The following is a 20180-nucleotide window of genomic DNA, read 5'->3' on the forward strand; positions in this document are numbered from 1 at the left end:
TAGTAGAGCCATGTTCAGTGCGCTCATGCTTCGCTATGCGTTCTATTGTTGGATCCAGTGGTAGTAGTGGCACAGAATAATAATAAGTACTACGTAGTAGTGGTAAGCACAAAGAAATGTGCTTGAAACTGACGTATTTTTGAACCGTTTAGTGCTTAATTTCTCAATTCACATATAAAATTGGCATGTGTGAAACGTCACCTACATACGAACTTGGTCCATCTTGAAGGCTTAGGCTGAGTTGTACCACCGAAATTTGACCTTAACTTTAACGATACCCGATATTGTTTGTATTGAATTTGACGTTTGTCAATATTATAGTAAGGCGATTATCACACTGCGCCGCGCTCCGGGACGACAGATTTAATCATTGTATGCAAGTACCTCAGTTTGTATAGAAAACACGCGCGGCACAACACACTGACAACGCGTCCGCGCGCGAGGATTTTTTATATGAAATCACGCGGACCGAGGCGGAGCGCGGCGCAGTGTGATAACCGCCTAAGATGATGCAACCCAGCCTTTTGGACAAAACTCACTATAAGTACAGACAACGACACATCAAGATAAATAATGTGACATCTTATGTACTACGAGTAATTACAGGTGCTTTTATAAAACAAATAAATACTGATATGATGTCGCTGCTACATTACCTACTTGATATAACTAGTACTTAGTAACCGACGATCTGATGAAGGTCGCTGGAAGAACCTGGATGCGGGCAGCGCAGCACCGCTCGATAAGAAAATCCTTGGGGGAGGCCTTTGTCCAGCAGTGGACGTCATTTGGCTGAAACGAACGATGACTAATATTACAAAAGATATAAGATCAATAATAATAACCATGTGTTCCTTGGTACTAACATATTTTTTGTAAAGATAATTCACTACTAGAGAACCTACTCCTTTGAACTGTATGTCAAGTGTGAAGAGAACGGCTAAAAGTAATAACATCGTGTTATAGTATATTCTTTTACCTCCTCGCTTGGTTAAATATAACTTTTTGCCTCAGCCAGGCAGAATGGCATGTATTACATAGTGAACTGTATTATCTGAACAGGAGGACTTTTACTTATAATAATTATGTAGAGCCAAAGTTTCCAAGGATATTTATGGTCTAATAGCATAAACTTAGTTAGTTCATAGAACTGTACTCATTCAAAACTAGATAAATACTCGTAGTATGGCGTGGATATCAATTCAAGTGAGAAGTTCACTTTGTTAAAATTTTTTTTTTCGTATCGTGTCGTAGAAACTTCCATAAAGTGTCGAGAAAAGAGATTCTTTTTTTTGAGAGATTCGAACCCGCGTTACTCGGATCTCGAGTCGGCCACTCCGAACCCTTCACCGTTCGGCTATCGTGGCTATAATCATTGAAACTAGGGAGAAGACTGCTGTTGTATGTCGTAAGAAGCGATTAAGGGAGATATCATGGGAATATCAGGCCTCCCCAACGCATCTGACCAGCGTGAGGGAAATTGTCTTTGGTAAATTGGGACTATCCTTGTGTAATGGAGACTAAATGACCTGATGATAAGAAGACGAAAATCTGTATATTTCTGTGTGCTTGACCAATCAGCACTTATATTTTTTTTTATACTAAAAATCTCCCATTAACTTGTCTCCTTCTTTACAGAGAGTCGTACCCCCTAACCCCTCTACCAGACGAGGTGGGGGGCGTCATAACCGAGGGGCCCCACTTACTACTGGCCACATGGACCCCCAAGGGTCACGGGCTTATCACCGTGAAAGATTACGACATCTACTACAGGCCGGCCCCCCGGTCGTCTACGGGGTACCGGGTGACAGAAACGGGGATTCCCGGGACGATTCATAATGGTGTCCCGGATTGGCTGTATGAAGGTAAGTTTGTGATATTTGACAAATCATTAATACAGGACTGTTGAAGTCTTACATAACCCTTCGTAAAATGGAACGCAATAAATAAATAAATAATAAATAAATAAAAATCATTTGTTTTCCATAGCCAAAATTTAAAAGTTACAAAATTTAAAATTAAAGCTAGAGTAAATTAAAAATACAGGAAACAAAAGGCCATGAGGTTCAGCTCAAGCTGCCTCGAGAGCAAGTCCCGGGCTGCGCTGTTTTTCAACCTTGCCCAGCTCTCTAAAGGTGACAGTTGGACCAATTCGAAATGGTGCTAGCTGATATAAAAAAAACTATGCATCACTGTTACCGTGTTTGCCTGTATGTGTGCAATAATGTCACGCAGTAATTCTCATACGAAATAAGGACTATTTCTATCTCTCGTGCTTACTGCCAGGATCTACACCGTGTCAACCGTGTAGATTACAATGTCACTAATACTCCCAGACATTGAACTCCCGTTTTATTCCCAAAGAAAATGGAGCTTACAAAGATTCTAAATAAACCATCCTTGAAAGAAAACAAATAAACGTTCTTAAAGGAAACGGTCGATCTTATTAATTTTTAGCTTTTTTTGTATACTTGATATGGAGCTCTCTTTTGCTTAAAATAAAGCATAATTTTATTTATTTTTTAAGCTCTCAACCAACACAACATTGACAAAACTAAGACAAGCAGTAGTACATACCTTTTAACCATAATCAAAATGGGCCCAGAAGACTTACAATCGTTCTTATAAATGGTCTGGAACCCTCGGTTACATTAACCTATTTTAGTTTAATTTCCTTGCAACGAGACAGGAACGATCATTTGATTCAGTCAAAAGCTCTGAGAATGAGCTTTTTCCGCAGTTAATCTAGATGAGGCTTAAGACGCTAGGACTCCGTTTATTATTTAATTTTGTGTTGAGCAGCTGTTCTGCTTTAATTAGGTCCCTGTGGCCGTACCGTATCTATAAAATAAACTACTTTATAGATAGAAACTTAAAGTAACTTTATTATAATTGCGGTTGTTGTATGTAAGTCTGGCAGGTTATAATAGCGGACTCATGTTAATACTTAGATCTGTTACTGTATTACCTATAACTGGCACAATAAATGATTTATTGATTGATTGCGATTATGAATAAAACAAACCGTGAGAAATAATGTGGTTTTCGGTAAGTGAAATACGAATAACATAGTTAAAATACCTGGAAATTAAAATTACCAAACAATTGCTGCCATTAGTCATATGTGATTCACAAGAAAAAAGTTTCTTTTTAACAAAAAAAAGTTTTAACTTCAATTAAAATGAATAAAAATTACAGAAAACAACATTTTCTGTACGTTTTAATATAATTATTTTACTTGCAATAAACAATGCCTATTTTTCCACCTATCTTCAATTCAAAATTAATATAATTTTAATAACAGCCCAAAATCCAGCCATCTTGGATTAAAAAAAATGGCGTAAAAAAAATTTTCGTCGTATACCTTCCTAAGTATTTCCCCTCGGAGTTATCTTAATGAGCTATAAAGTGGCAAGAACCTTGTTGAGGAGATACAGCGTTAGATATGCCTCGTGTCTTTCCGGAAAATGATAAATCTATAGCCAGTAGAAACTGGCAATCTTGCAAGTAAATAAACCCAAATAACTTTAATTATAAACAAAAAAACAACTTGAAAAAATCAAACTGCCTAAGGCGGGAATAGAACCTACGACCTTTCGCTTGCCGGGCGACTGTTCTTCCATCTGAGCTACTTAGATTACATTTGTAATTTAGTTTGAGACGACTCTCCAAGAAATTTTAATAACCAACTAACTTTGACACTGAACTGTCTGTCTTAATTGATTTGAGTACTTTAAGGCTATCTTTGATTGCAAAATAAAGACAGTTTAATCTCTATTTCATACTATTCTTTGCAAAAATCTTCTACTTATTTAAATCTTAAAGTCAACACGTTGGGCGCCAATGTTCAAAAACAACATTGGCGCCCAACGCGTTGGTCGAAATTAGTTCGCCAAAAGTTGACTCCCACAGTGTAACTCCATTGTTGAAAGTTATCTACTAAATTGAAAATGTCCTCCAAAAAGTGGAGCAAGAGGTCCTGCAGTCAATTTTAATTCTTCCGGTTGATATTTGATATTTTTATCGGTCATACCTTTTCAATATGGCCTCCAGTCTCGTAAAATCGTAATAAAGTTCAGTGATAGCGAGAATCTTTTGCCTTTGTATAAACCTCAGATCATAGAAGGGAATAGATGTGAAACGGGGGCGTGGCGCGTGTCTCCGCGATATGCCCAGAAACGAACATCGCCCGCGACGCCAGGTTAGTCGCGATTCAGTCGTACTGAGGCAATGTTCTCCGATATTGTTGGATAATGCGTCGTAACGTGCAATAACATAAGTGAAACGAAGAACTACAGGAACAATGAAGTCATTTATCACATGTAAGTATTGCAAATCCATTGGTATTTTGCTTATAAATAAAAAAAACTAAACATTTTTACGAACGAATTCAGTGCCGTGACATTTACTGCGATATCGAAATTAGTGGTGATAAAAATTCAAACACGTTGTACATTGACGATTTAGTTAGCAACCACTTTATGTCATGCGTAACTACTGCGCAATGTATTTTATTTCTTCCGATATCCACTGACGCGTGAAAATACACAGTACGGCCGCATGTGCCGGTCGTAACATAGTGCAGGGCTCGTGTTCTAATACGGTTTCCTATTATCGATAAATAGAAGTAAATTATTATTTTCTATTTTATAATTTTGAATGAAAAAATCATGAGTTGCTTGCGATTTTTAAGTTTTTACAAAAACAATAACAATAGTAGAAGGGATTAGTAACTGTCAACTATGTAATTACTATAAGAGCTAGTTGAAAGCCTAATATAGGCATTATTTTTGATAAACATAGGCGGTACGAATTTCGCCATAATTAAAAAGTTAATGCGCGATAGTAGTTAATAATAAATACAGTGATCCTGTTATTATTATTAAAGTAAATAATAATATATTACCAATATTGTAAATACTGGTAAAAATCGCAAGTACCTACTTAACCCATGACTTTTCATACAAACTTTGTCAGTCTATAACTTCTATACTCCATCGATAACGACATTGAGCTTTGGTTGGGGTAAATTAATATAAGGTAACTTCATTTAGTCCCAATAATTGATTCTGAGTTTTTCGTCCATACAAAATGGAACTGACTCCTTTATGCAAAAATCGTTAAAGAACATAATAATAACGTATAATAATAAAAAGGTTTTCATACAAGCATTTTTTAAACCAATTTCGAGCCTTGCCCCCAGGATTTAAAGTATCGATATCTTATCGACTCCATTTTATCTTTCTTCTCTCTAATTGCTTTTTTCAAAGTGTGCGTCACGACGCGGCCATTGATTGGCCATAAGGCACGCCTTCTGGCCAATCACAGCACTTTTAAGCCGGTTAGACATGTTGTCGTAGACTCTCAGTCGCTTTGTTTTTACACAGTTGAATGTGTGTGTGGGAGCTGTGGTGGGGGAAATGTGGGGACACTGGTTCTCGTTGTAGTTACGCGCGACTTCATATCTATTCTCTTTCTATGATCTGAGGTATAAACCATTTAGATACGAGTAGTGTTGTTCTGGTTTCTATAAACTATTCACAATATCGATAGATCGAATTGTTCCGATGAAAATAAAAGTGCGAAGTATAGTATTGATTTACCTAAGTGTACTACATAGAAATAACGAAGTACCTACTTGACGATACGGCAAAAAACATGTTGATTTACTTAAAACTTGACTTCTTTATGTGGTGGGACTGTTCTAACCTCTGATTCACAGAGTCATTAGTAAACCTTTTATATTATCGCTTAAATTTTACGCAAGCTATTAGTTCTATCTATAAATCAATAACAATCTTTTATGTGATTATCGCTTTAGTTACTACGTAAGCTATCAGTTCTATCCATAATCAATACCAATTAAGATGTAATATGTCGTAATTGAACTAATGACTAACGTTATTTTAACATACAACCCGATCGAGCTAGCTGCCGCCTTCCCGCGTTCGCCCCGTCCATACCAGAGCGTCTTTGTGCCCTTGTTGTCTCTTTATACTAGCGACTAGCGGCCGCCCGCGACTTCGTACGCGTGGATCCCGTTTTACCCCCTTCATCTATCTTACGCGGTTTAGATTTTTTCATACAAATGTTTTTTCCCGCTAACTCCCGTTCCCGTGGGAATTTTGCAATATCCTGTTGTAACTAAGCTTTAAGTTTACTAAGGTACCTGCATACCAAATTTCAAGCGTCTAACTTAAGCGGTTTAGATTTTTCATACAAAAGGATTTCCGCGCTAATTCCCGTTCCCGTGGGATACTCCTAAGTATACTATAACCTGCCCAGGAGTATGAAGAATAATTGTACCAAGTTTCGTTAAAATTTGTCAAGTAGTTTTTGTTTCTATAAGGAACATACAGACAGATAGACAAAAATTTTACTGATTGCATATTTGGCATCAGTATCGATCACTAATCACCCCCTGATAGTTATTTAAAAAATATACATATTTCATGTACAGAATTGACCTCTCTACAGATTTATAGATAACAAACATCGACTAACGACAAACATCACTAGTCAGGGTGTGGACCTCTTTCAATATTTCACTGGCATTTATAAAAAGGTTTTTTTGCGAGTGCCTGTTACAAGCGAATCTTTTGTGTTTGATATGAACTAGTTATTTTCGTATCTCTGTTCGGAATATGGAAACAAAGGGAGTTACAATTGTGCGAGAATGCAGAACTATTAAGTGAAATGTACAGTCGACAGCATATACTGTGACTTGTTTAAAAGCGCTTTATAAAAGCCTGTTTGCTGAAAATAAATTACTTATATGACTTTTAAAAGGTGCTATTTTGTAACTTAATATACATTCTGTACAATAGAAATGCGAAAGTAACTGTCGGTTCAACGACTGAACCGATTTAGAGGAGATTTGGTTATAGAGATATTTTAAGACCCAGGGAAAAACTGTTTCCATCCCGGTTTTTGAAAGGAACACACACGTTGCAGTATTTCTCTGATAGGTAGACCATATTTATTTTTGTGTGACAATAGTTCGATCATTCGTTCGTTTCAGCCGAACGACGTACACTGCTGAAAAAAGCAGCACTGCTAACAAATAAGTGACACGACATAATACCCACTCCAAATCCTGTTCACTTTCATAACTAATAACACTATTGTTTATACTTTCCAACCCATTACAATGTCTGTCCCAACTTTAAGGTAAACAAAATCCACAGATCAAATTGCTTAACTTTACCAAACCTAGGATGAAACGAAAACCCTGAATGAAAAGCTTGCAAACTTTGCTTGAGTCCATGAAAACAAATATTCGAAACCACATACAATAAATACCCAGTTCAAACGCTATTGTTCTACCTACAAACAATAACCAGGGAACACGACAATGTGTACTGAAGCTTATGACTCAGTAATAAAGCTCAAACTAGAACGGCCGGCTACAAGGAACAATACACACTCCAAACTGGATGGAGACTTAAAAGCTAGTAAATAAAGATTATAATAGACTGCAGCAGCTTACGAGTGCAAACGGGCGGTGTTGCCATAGTCAAATTGGGTGCAGTAACATGAAGTTGCTACCTTTAAGCCTTTAACAAGTCCACATTTTTCATTTCTTGGACCTTAGACCTTCCATTTCTTGGAATAAAGATTTAAATGGGAGTTGTATTCCCACTGCCGTATAATTTGGGTTAAAGTTTGCAACGATATGATATGACTTTACTCTATTTAAAAAATTTTGAAACGAAAGAGAATCAATATCGATCCTTAGTTCTGTAAATCACAAAAACTGTTGTGATTGTTTGTTGTTGATGCTTAGTCGAATAAGTCCCTGGGATAAAAGGGACTATCCCCACCTCCCGTTCCCAACGCTAAAACTCAGGTGTAGCCAGGATCACCGCCATTAAAACCCATCCGTTGGTCCCCATTATGTATTGCCTTGACCTAGAGTTGAGTTCAAAAACTAAAATTACAACTATTAACAATCAACTTACTGCATCTAACTCTGCTGTGGTACATTCAGCCGCCAAATATAGCGGTGACCTTTACTTAAAGTACCGACAGCGCAGAAATGGCACGGCGTTTAGAGAATTACTTTTATATTCGAAACTAGCTTTCCGCCCGCGGCTTCGCCCGCGTGGAATTTTGTCTGTCACAGAAAAACTTTATCGCGCGCGTCCCTGTTTCAAAAACCGGGATAAAAACTATCCTATGTTCTTTCCCGGGACTCAAACTATCTCTATGCCAAATTTCATCAAAATCGGTTGCGAGGTTTAAGCGGGAAAGCGTAACAGACAGACAGACAGACAGACAGACAGACAGACAGACAGAGTTACTACTACTAGTTACTAGTTAAAAAGGGTATTTCATTTTTTATACTTTTCACGATGTCTTTTGGGCATTGTAGTGTCTTCCTCAGTCCTCATAGCCAGCTAAGAATTCAAATAAGAAAGAGATCAGATGAAGGAAATACTTAAGACTTTGTAAGGGTCGTGTAAATTCTAACGATTTTCCATTTTAGCCACTTGAATCTAAAAAGAAGCAGGATTATTGCGCACCTTAGCGTCGTCGTAACATAAAAATTGTCCTGCCTAAAATTGGGAAAAGCCTGAAGCTGAAAAGATGTTAAAAATAGGCCTTATTCTTAAAGCGTTACAGTAAAGCCACGTATTTATAAACAAATTACGTATCTACTTATAATTGTAATTCTATTAAGACCGACAGGTAATAGGTAGATAATGTTGAATTACAATAACATTTTAAACTATAAAATATAATATAAATCATTGCATTGATATAAAATTAAAATGGTAAGGCAGATAGCTCGTAGAGCTGATTGATGGCCGTTAGGGCAGATAAGTTCTCGAGTGGCGGGTGACCACGGAGCGGAAGACGTAGAGTGGGCAGGCCTCCTACTAGGTGGACCGACGATCTGGTGAAGGTCACGGGAAGTACCTGGATGCAGGCCTTTGTCCAGCAGTATTGTATTTGGCTGAAACGAAAGAAGTATTAAAAAAACAATTCAAAGTGTGATGATGACAAGAAACGCCCCCATAAATATTTTTCCAAAACCTTGTTGCATGACGACTCCTTAATAGCATTCCCCATCCCCCACGGGGTAAATCTCCCCATTCCCATACATCACCCGCCATTCAGCGGTTGTCCTCCAAAAGCGGAATAATGAAAAATTATCATTTAAATGAGGCGCTATTATACAGGAGGTTATGTATTTTCAGGCGAATGTTCAGGGTGGAGTGACATAACAATGTTAAGGTGGATAAATATTTCCTTTTCTGAAACTGTGGCTTTTCTGACCTTGTTAACGTTTGAATTGTTGAACTTTGCTAGTAAATTTTCGTATTCAACTCTGTACGTGTCTGTACTTATCTTCTACAATTTACAAATTGTGATTAGATTTTCTTTCCCTCTAAGATTTTTTTTATGCCAAATAGTATACTATGACTCTCACAGGTCCAATCGTTTTCAGAAAAAAATTGTTTAACGTCTAAGTACCACCTATCCTAGGGACTGAGATCGAGAATCTCCTGGGACAAACTTGACCTTCATGGGTTACATGGGTCTTTATTTTCGGTCAAGCTTTAGATCCTGGATACCTGATTGTAGCGGTGGGAATGAACTAGAACTGGGTATACCCAGCCTATTGGCTCAATGTCTGCTACTTTTCTGGTCATTGCTGCAGCTTTCGAGGTGCATATGATAATATTTTAATGTTTTTTTTTGTTTAGTAACGCAGCTTTTTAATAAATTAATACCTCTCTAGGAAGTACGAATATATCTATCAGTTACATTAAGCAGTTGAATATCGGTAACCCACTGCATCGGCAAATTGGCGAGTGAATGACCTGCTCCAGATGTAGACCAGCGCTAAGTGTATAATTAGATTTGTCTATAGCGTGATGCAGAATATTGATCTAAGTATTGCATTTTTTGTACTCCTAACAAGGGTCTTTAAATAGGAACGTCGCCTTATAAGGCCAATAATCTGCACAGTATAATTTTTCACTCCACTCCAGTGCAGGAGCACGACCCTCTCCAATGAAGCAAAGGCAAATAGGGAATTTGACCTACACTCCCCACACTGACCAGACGTGTAGACGGTTTTAGATATGTTTAAAGCAAATTTAAGTAATGATTGTCTTCATTGTAAAAATCCTCAGGCCCTTTGTTCAGCAGTGGACATCATTTGGTTCAAACGAACGGCAGTTCTTTACGAACGAAATACCCGATTTAATTAGTAGAACTAGCAACAAGGCTTATTAGTTCCCTCTGAAACGGAAACTGGTAGACTTATAAGTTGATAAAAAGAAACCTGTCTCATAATACCTACCTTGTTCTGTATAAAACAATGCATTTTTTTGTACGATTCGCTTTAATAATTTTTTTCCAAATATACGAGTACATAGAACCATCAATAATGTACCTTAATTCGGCCAGTACTCATTCGTTTCCAGCCAGCCAGTGTCACCACAACACGGGCGCCTATTGTGGTCAGCTACCGCACCCGTTGGGCAGGTTTAATGGCCACTGCACACGGCTCAAATTGGAGGTGCTTAATTACAGATTACAGCGGTTAATGAGCTGATTAACTAAATGTTCACACCAATAACCAAAATTAACCATAGGTAGTTAGTTGACACCAATAACCAAAATTTTGAAGGCACATTGAATTACATTATGTCTTTAGCCAAAATCTAGTCGTTTTGACAGTTCATATTAGGTATCAATGGGGGATATTGTATTTGCGCTCAACAGTTAGCGGTCACTAGCGAGAGATAGGACCTTACTCTACAGTGGCTCCAACGGATAAGGGCAAATACGAGTAAATACGAGAGCTCTCCTTGACTAGGGTTTCCACTACACTATGTTGTTACTAAGTATTTATTGAAAGCCGCCTTAAGAGAGGAGGACGGAAGTCTTCCAAGAATTATTACAATTAATTCATTTTGTTTTTTAACCGACTTCAAAAAAGGAGGAGGTTATATGTTCGACTGTATGTATTTTTTTTTTCTATGTATGTTCACCGATTACTCCGTCAATTGTGGACCGATTTTCAAAATTCTTTTTTTGTTCGATAGGGTACACTTCTGAGGTGGTCCCATTGTCACCAAGTTAGGATCTGATGATGGGATCCTAGGGAAATCGAGGGCAACCCTCAAATTTTATAGGCACGTATATCGTTTTTCAAACTTTTTCTTAAGTTATTCAAGTATTTGCTCCTGGAAATCATCATCTCATTTTGATGAGCTGATGATAGAAGGTAAAACTCCTTAATGCTTAGGAGTTGGAAGATAATTCTTTTAATTTATAGATAAGTATAGTTTCTAAAGTTATTCAAGTGTTTACATCAGATATTCATCATTTCATCATGATGAACTGGTCATGGTAAGTACAACTCCTTAATGCTTAGGAGTTGGAGGTAAATTCTTTAAATATTATAGGTACAAATAGACCAACAGTTGTATTCTTTTATGTTTTTAAGGTGGGCTGACGGTTTAAGGTCTTTTTAGGTTTCCTATATGGTAACCTGTATTTTGTAGGGAATATTATTTTACAGTAGACATGAAGAATATGGTCTCAATGTACCGCCTACCTTCAGTGGTAACATCAAGGTAATAATTAGTTAACTAAAAAGCAAGAAATAAGTAAAATTTTTAAAAAAAAAATAAAACCGACTCCAAAAAACCTACACTAAAAAGTAGAAAAATAATTACTAATTACCTACTTATTTATAAGGACGAATTAATATTTATGTAGGTATACCATGATTGATACTTTTGGAGTCGGTGCAGGCAAACTTTACATGTTTCATAATCTTGGCACCGACTCCAGAAGTATCAATCATGGTATACCTACATAAATATTAATTCGTCCTTATAAATAAGTAGGTAATTAGTAATTATTTTTCTACTTTTTAGTGTAGGTTTTTTGTTAATAAAAAGCACAGCACATCCTGTACAAATTGCAAGTGCAACATTATTGGCGCGTATCATGGCGCGGGCTCAAGTTTGACGTCTGGCAAGTGCGTCGTCTGACGTCACACCAAATAAAGGAAATAAATACAGTAGGTGCCATAAAAATGTACAGAAATTGAATAGGCACTTACAGGGCAGATATGTACCATCCTAGACTGCATCACACTTAACACCAGGTGCCATCGCGGTCAAATACCTGCCTTGTCATGCATAAAAAAATACTTTTTCAAATCAATCCAAATCACGAGGAAGCTGGAATGACGTCACACCAAGCGCACAAGACATAAAGGAAATAGATAAGTATAGTAAATCCCATAAAGATGTAAGAACTTGTAACTGTTTATCCACAACGAGGAAGCTCTTGGCCACCTGATATAAAGGGATGAAAATCGAAGGTGGAAGCGAAGCTTCATCCGGAATTGTCAACCACAGAGGAACTGGCTATCTTACCTCTAACTGCCGAAAGACAAGAATGTTGATAATAACATTGTTGTTATGGCGATAGACTTGGAACTAGTTCGCATACGTGTAAAATCACGCGGCAGGTTGCACGGAAATAGGAAAAACATGTATGAAAAATGACATGCGGATTAAATCCGCACGCGTGCCGAAATGCGCATCATAGAAAAAAGGCACTTATGAAAGATTTGCATGAAATCATTCAGCCTTACAATTTTTTTAAGCGGGTCTAATTTGGTTAAACACAAAATATTTCATACATTAACAGTTAAATTAACAGAACGGCCTTTAACATTACGAAGTAATCCTTAGGCTGAGTTGCACCACCTAACGGTAACTATAACGATAACCGGTGTTTTTTGTACGGAGTTTGACAGATGTTTGACGTTTGTCACAGTTAAAGTAAGATGATGCAACCCAGCCTTAGGATAGTTTATGTGTATAAAAGACGTAAGTAGAACAATAGCTTATAAACCTACTTCATCTCCTTTCATTAGGTATCAGATATGCTTGTAATAAATGGTTTATGGTACATTTGATCGGGGTGATTGATTGTAAATTGTATGATCAATCTTCGGGAATACGAACGAATCGGGATCCAGAAATTATATTGGTTTTCTATAATGGGACCACTAAATGTCATTCTAGATTGATAAAAATAACTCGTTAGATTTGTTATTTCAACTAACATAAGGAAACAAGTATGATAAGATTTTTGTATTTATTTAAATGCTTAAATATTTTAGCAAGCTGAAGTGGCAATGAGCGGCACATAGTACGCAGAACTGACGGCCGATGGGGCAGCAAGGTTCTGGAGTGGAGACCACATAGTGGGACGTCCACCCACAAGGTGGACCGACGACCTGATAAAGGTAGCAGAAAGGCGCTGGATGTAGGCCGCTACCAACCGTGCGATGTGGAAGTCATTGGGAGAGGCCTATGTTCAGCAGTGGACTGGACATACTGTGGCTGAAATGATGATGATATATTTTCAAACATTGTTTTTCACTTGAAAACCACATTAGTGAAGAAACTGGTAAAAAAAAGTCTTAGAAAACATTTATTTAGTGCATAAAGCTTTTAAAAAGCGCTTTTACATGTCCCGTATTACTTTAACCCAGCCTTGGCTTAGGGACAATAAATGGAACCTCAGTTACGAATTTCAGCCTCATCTTTAAGGGTCCCACTACCTCAGGTGGGAAGAGAACCCAAAACCTTTTGTTTGCCTCTGATCACTGAGCTACAGTTTTTGTTATGAGTAGTTTTTTCTACGCTCCGTCAAGCAATCATTGATCAAATCGATTATTATATTGTCTAGCGGGCGGCAATAATAGCAGAAATCAATCGAATCGACATAATTAATTGGAATCGAGTTGTCATATCGATAATTGTTTTGTTACGACCCTTATTATAGCAACTCGATCGGTTTTCTTTGAGCCCGTTGGAACAAAGAAATATTGTGCCCATTAGACAAAAGAAATCACAATTCATAAGAACTTACGACCTCTTGAGACGCTCGAGTTACGTTTTTATGAAAATACGAGGTTATTTTGTCATCCCATTTTGATTTTTTTTACTTACTTACTTATTCTTATTTCATTTCAATTTACAAATATAATATTTTGATGGTTGAGTATACCTTAAGCGAATATCACATGCCGAAATAGTGTTCCATATTACCTAATACAAAACCAAAAATTAGTTTTTGACCAATATTTTTTTAGCATTTATGAACGTCAGAAATAATTAAATAACCCTCCTTCTGGTGCAATCGGGTAAAAAGTAAGGTAGCCCTTAAGGAGCACTTTACATGCCTCCTTTTTTTCCAGTATTAGGTAGGATAGGATGTCCTTCATCATCATCATCATCTTTAGTCTTCTCTACATCAGGACCACCTACTCAAGCTTACCCCATATAAATGTACATAAAATATTATAATGTCACTTACACCAGGACCGGTCTTTGTGGAAATCCTTGGGGGAGGCCTTTGTCAGCCTTTGTCCAGCAGTGGACGTCTTTCGGCTGAAACTAACGAACGAACGAACACCTATATCAAATGAATCATGTGCATTATCCACAACAGAAACGTGTATCATACAATTGAACATTAACCACTGAATTGCATACTAAACGTGCTATTCCGAGCACAATAATAGTGTAGCCATGTATCAAGTACTGACGTGCTTTACAGCACAGTAAACGTAAACCAGAACCAAGATATTGTACATAAACGTAGTATTAACGTTTGGGTACTGATTTTACTATTATATTGCGAAATAGTCGATAATATGGGACTATTACTCAAACCACAGCATAGACTCATGTGTCAGCAGGCTAACTCAAATGCACTTTAACTATAGAAGTCGTCTGTCAAATATTTATACAGTCGGCCGTTTGGTGTAGTGGTTCAGAACGGACTCAGGCCTGGCTCACTCCGCGCGGTACATCCGATAATGCTTTGTAGTACCTACCTAATTCTATAATCGAAGTATTATTTAAAAATGGACATAACGAGAAAGAAATATTGTGCGGCGTTCGGGTGTTTAAATTCGAAAATAAATCTACCGGATTTATCTTTTTTTCCGCTTCTCAAAGATGCTGAAACTTTCAGCCTGAAAGGTATGTTGGCCATGTAGGTAATCAATAATTCTTAGGATAGTATAGGAACCTAACCTACCATGACTACTGCTCAGAATGCGTTCGTTCGTTTCAGCCAAATGATGTCCACTACTGGACAAAGGCCTCTCCCAAGGTTTTCCATAATGAATGCGTACTTACCTACATACGTACCTCATTACAAATAAGTAGATTAATTATTTTTTCACTAGACAGCAACCCTAACAGCGTAAGAAGAGTTCAGAGGCACGCGATAGAAAGAGACAAAACTTGTAGGTGAATAAAATTGTATGTACGTAGTGCTGTGCGAGCTGAATTCCACTGTATCGCGTCGTAGCAAGACTCGCATTTATTTAAATCGTCTTGCGGAGTAATCCTTCTGTACCTGTACTATTACTTATTCTGTGCTACTATGCCGAGAGGTCCCGGGTTCGATTCCCGGCCGGGCAGAAATTGAAATGATGAATTTTAATTTCTGTGATGGGTCTGGGTGTTTTCTATGTATAATATGTATGTATTTACAAAAAAAAAAGTATTTAAGTATGTTTATATCCGTTGTCTAGTACCCATAGTACAAGCTTTGCTTAGTTTGGGGCTAGCGGCGCAGTGTAAAATGTCCAAGGATATTTATATTATTTATATATTTTAGTAATTTTAGAACTGATTTATAGTTTTACCGTGGATGAAATGACACTGATTGAGTGTGAGGGTCGAGTTTTTCCAAAAAGTAATAAAACATACCTTATGTAGTTCCGTCTTTAGTCCCGTCGAAAGTTTTTGTTACCGGTATAGTTCTTGCAACTCACGGAAGCGAGTGAGCTTTACTTGTGCGTGCACGTGTACGTGTGTACATGCAAATAACGATAGTTGAATGTCTATCAAAACTTTTGACAAACGAACATTAGTGAGCCACCACACATGTACCTAAAGCTCACTCGCCTACGTGAATTGCAACAACTATAATAGAAACTAGATATTTAGCAGTTTATTTATTAACTTTGACCTAGAATGATATTATTTAAGTGGAGCCAATGAACGTACACATGAATAGAATACCTAATAATCTACACAGTTCTAATAACAGTTGTAACTATTTGACGAGAATAATACCAAAATACAGTTAGGTAATATATTGTTGTATTATGTTCCGGTAAACATTACTCGTATTATACTTAGGTATAATTTGGGTATTATGTGGCTTTCAGTTCAACTATAGAACATCTATGCAACGATCTAGGATTAACTACTTTCACTGGCTAGAAATAAAATTAAAAATATAAAAAGGAGCGAAGTTTTTTCTCTACTAAAACTAGTTCCAAATTCAAACTTCATGCAGCAGTAGTACAAGTAAGCACGAACAACTTTCTTTAATTCTAAGGGAAATACCCCGCACGAGTTAGCGGGTAGTTTTGGGCTAAAATCCAGTGTAATTAGAAAACTTTCTGGGCACAGACAGGTCACTGACGTGGGTGAAACCTGGACTAATCTAGGATCAGGTTAAATGGATAACACAGGATTTATTTTTGTAACTAGACTTTGCCCGGGGCCTGCCTGAATTTTGGCCGGGCTTAGAAAGAAATCCCCTGACTAATAAAAAGTTACACGTACAACAGTTTAAAATGTAATTTCCATACGAAACGTCACTTTAAACAGTGTTCAACTCACGTGTAACTTTTATTGGTACCTATATGGGCACAAACGTTACTATGGGCCTCATAAGAAGGCTCAAGGTCACCCAAAGGGCGATGGAGCGGGCTATGCTCGGAGTTTCCCTGCGTGATCGAATCAGAAATGAGGAGATCCGCAGGAGAACAAAAGTAACCGACATAGCTCGCAGAATTGCTAAAATCAAGTGGCAGTGGGCGGGGCACATAGCTCGTAGAGACGATGGCCGTTGGGGCAGGAAAGTTCTCGAGTGGCGACCACGGGCTGGAAGACGTAGCGTGGGCAGGCCTCCTACTAGGTGGACCGACGATCTGGTAAAGGTCGCGGGAAGAGCCTGGATGCGGGCAGCGCAGGACCGTTCATTGTGGAAAACCTTGGGGGAGGCCTTTGTCCAGCAGTGGACGTCATTTGGCTGAAACGATGGGCACAAAAGGGGAAAAGTATTTATTTAACGCGTTCCCCAAACGTAAATAAGTATATTTTTCAATGATTACCACAAGAAGCTTAATAAGTTTTGTTCAATCTATACATATAATGTTAAACCGGGACTCCGCAGCATGAAAATATTTAGTATTTATTTTCGTTTATGCAACATTTTTCATTGGTGCTCCTCTCCTGGTGATGATAAAACAATTTATCCATCACAAAAATATTTTTTTGCACCAAAAAAAGTTTCTGAAATTAGCGCATTCAATCAATAAAACAGCTTTATAATAGTAAGCATAGAAGTATAGGATTACGAAACTCCTTATGCTCCAGTCGTCGATTGAAAGAGCCTATCTAAAATGTTTAAAGTTCCTATCAAACTCAAAAGCCGTGGCATATCTACCCATAATATTATGGTGCTCGGCCTTCAACTGGTCGGAACAAGTGAATTGCGGGGCTCAACAGGTGACCTGCTTGAGCTGTCGTTAACTTTCGCCGGGCTATTTGTTATCGCGAACCACCGGTAACAGATTGAGAAGCAATCGTTAAATTGGTTGAAGGATTTCGGAGAGCATATTGGGAAGACGTTTTCTTCGAATGTTCTTTAAATTAAATGTTAAATTCTTCAAGCTAAAGATTTTATTGATGTGTTGCCTAACTAATGCTTGTCTCGCTCGAAATAAATTCTGATATTAATAAATGACATAATTAAATGCTGGTACATTACTCGTCCGAGTATATTGCTTCTGTGAGCCAGTGGTAAAACAGCTAGATTTTCTCATGAGGTTTTGCGTACGTTTGTAAAATAATTTTGTGTGTATTTTTGCTTTTTAGTTGACGCACTAGGATAATTTCAGTAGACCAGATATACCTCATCTTTCCGATGAGGGGGAGCTCCATATAACCTGCCCGGCTGCAGTAATACCTATTCATTTCTTAACCATTAAAATGTTCAGCCAACAAAACTAAACATTTGATGATGATGATTCATCTGACCGATTTCGGCCATGGCGACCACTTCGACTCCTGTCTTAGCGGCGCTGGTGCGCCCGAAGATGGCTTACTCTTCGCGGCAAACCCCCTCGCATTAAAATAAAACTAAACCCAGGACCTATGGGTCTAAAACAGGTACTCTCACCAGAGGCTGATCAATGTAATCTCTATTGTTGCAGAGGAGGTCCTCAAGTCCCGGTCAGCATTATGGATGTCAGCTGACGGCCACATGGTGTTATATGCCACCTTCAACGACAGTCTCGTGCACGAGCAGAAGTTCTCCTGGTACGGCCCCGCTCTGGACACTGATGACCCCTCAAAGGTAAACCTCATCCATCATCATCATCCATCATCATCATCATCAGCATTTACACAGAACGTCCACTGATTAACAGTAAAGAGTCTTTCCACAATGATTTCAAGATTAGCCTATTGGAACTCTGCATCCTCGTCTTTTTATAAGATCATCTTCTGTCGTCTGTCTGTTCGTCTCTTTATAAGATCATCTTCTGTCCACCTTGTGGTTAAACGTTCTACGGGTCATCATCATCATCATCATCATCATCTGGTGATTTAGTTTCAGGAGCACGACTCTCTCTAATTTCCCAGAGTCATATAGAGGATTGGGCCTACACTAACCCCGCTAGCGGCGAGTGGGGGAGGCCTGATGTTCGTATATTTGTCCCTTAAGTAGTCGCCTCTTCCGACATCCACAAGAATAGTGGAAGCGGTTCTATTCTACTCGGCAAACATGGCTCATAAGTGTCTAGAATATCTTAAGATTGGTAATATTTAAACGTCTTATTCGTTACAGACCTACCCAGAGATCAGGAGTGTCAGATATCCGAAGCCTGGCACCAACAATCCCACAGTGACACTGACGGTGGCTGACATCGCCGACCCCAAACACATCAGGACCAGGCACCTGACACCACCCAAAGTTATCATTGAAGAAGGGTAAGCTTGCACTTTCTATATTTTAAAGGACAATATTGATCTTGATAGCTTCTGGAAGTACCTTCTGACTAATGTTGAAAATAATTTTATCCCTAGAACTTTAAATCACAGTCATTTAAATAAACTCAAGAAGGGCTGGACTAATCTGGCAATTTTTAAGGCACACGGACGGTTTTTATAAAGAAAAAACTTTCTGTGACAGAACGAAATTCACTCGAGCGAAGCTCGGGCATTAGTAAATAGCGGGATAGCTTCCCGCTATTTACTAATGCCCTAATGTTAGTAAATAAAAGGGATTCATTTTGAGGAAAATAAGTCACACCTAATATTATTAAGTTGGGTTATAATCGCTTCTAAAACGTGAGGTAGTATGTCCTATTATTATCATGATACGACGACAAATAAAATGTTATGCAACTTACATCGTTCACTTTTAACACCGCAATTTATTCGGTTCTTTCTCCTCAGAAGAGGGCTACATAAACGTACCACTTGTCAATCTGAAACTAAAACCACTTAGGCTGAGTTGCACCACCTGACTTTGACTGTAACTATAATGATAACCGGTGTATTTTGTATGGAGTTTGACAGATTTTTGACGTTTGTCAAAGTTAAAGTAAGATGGTGCCACCCAGCCTAAGTATTCATCGTGTTTATGACACTCCTGTCGAGTGTAAAATAAAATTGTTATCGATATAACTAGAGATTTCATCGTATCCTACCTATTGTGTGGTCATTGTTGAGAGCTCTAGCCGCAGCTATCGTATAACTTGTCGGTAGTTTGGACAAAGATTTAACTAAGTTATTGTGGCGGATCCTAAGGGGATGAATTGACGCGATTAGCTGGCTCAACGGCTCTTGGAGTTTGCTTTGATTTATATTTAGTTTTGATAATCATATTAAGGATTTTCCAATTTCTGTTGGTGTTTTGTAACCAATAGACAATTGAAGTCACTAAAGACCACAAAAGAAGTAAAGGACATGACTCTCCAACCTTTCGAATTAAAGAATTGAGAATGTTACTAGGTATGCAAAATCACTTGAAACCTATGTTACAGTTAAGCTTTTACATTTACAAATACATTAGTTTTTATTTCATTCAAA

At 37.9% G+C, this 20180-nt stretch overlaps 1 protein-coding gene across 1 annotated transcript in view; it reads left to right on the plus strand.

Annotated features, from left to right (window-relative positions):
• LOC135083032 (inactive dipeptidyl peptidase 10) overlaps positions 1–20180 on the plus strand; it is a 255916-nt gene that overhangs the window by 200989 nt on the left and 34747 nt on the right. Inside the window, exons 6-8 of the mRNA XM_063977796.1 lie at positions 1639–1865; positions 18299–18441; positions 18934–19076. Coding sequence (XP_063833866.1) covers positions 1639–1865; positions 18299–18441; positions 18934–19076 — 513 coding nt within the window. The remainder of the gene's footprint in view (positions 1–1638; positions 1866–18298; positions 18442–18933; positions 19077–20180) is intronic.

This window comes from Ostrinia nubilalis, chromosome 22 (genome assembly GCF_963855985.1).
Source record: "Ostrinia nubilalis chromosome 22, ilOstNubi1.1, whole genome shotgun sequence".
Taxonomy (NCBI): Eukaryota; Metazoa; Arthropoda; class Insecta; order Lepidoptera; family Crambidae; genus Ostrinia; species Ostrinia nubilalis.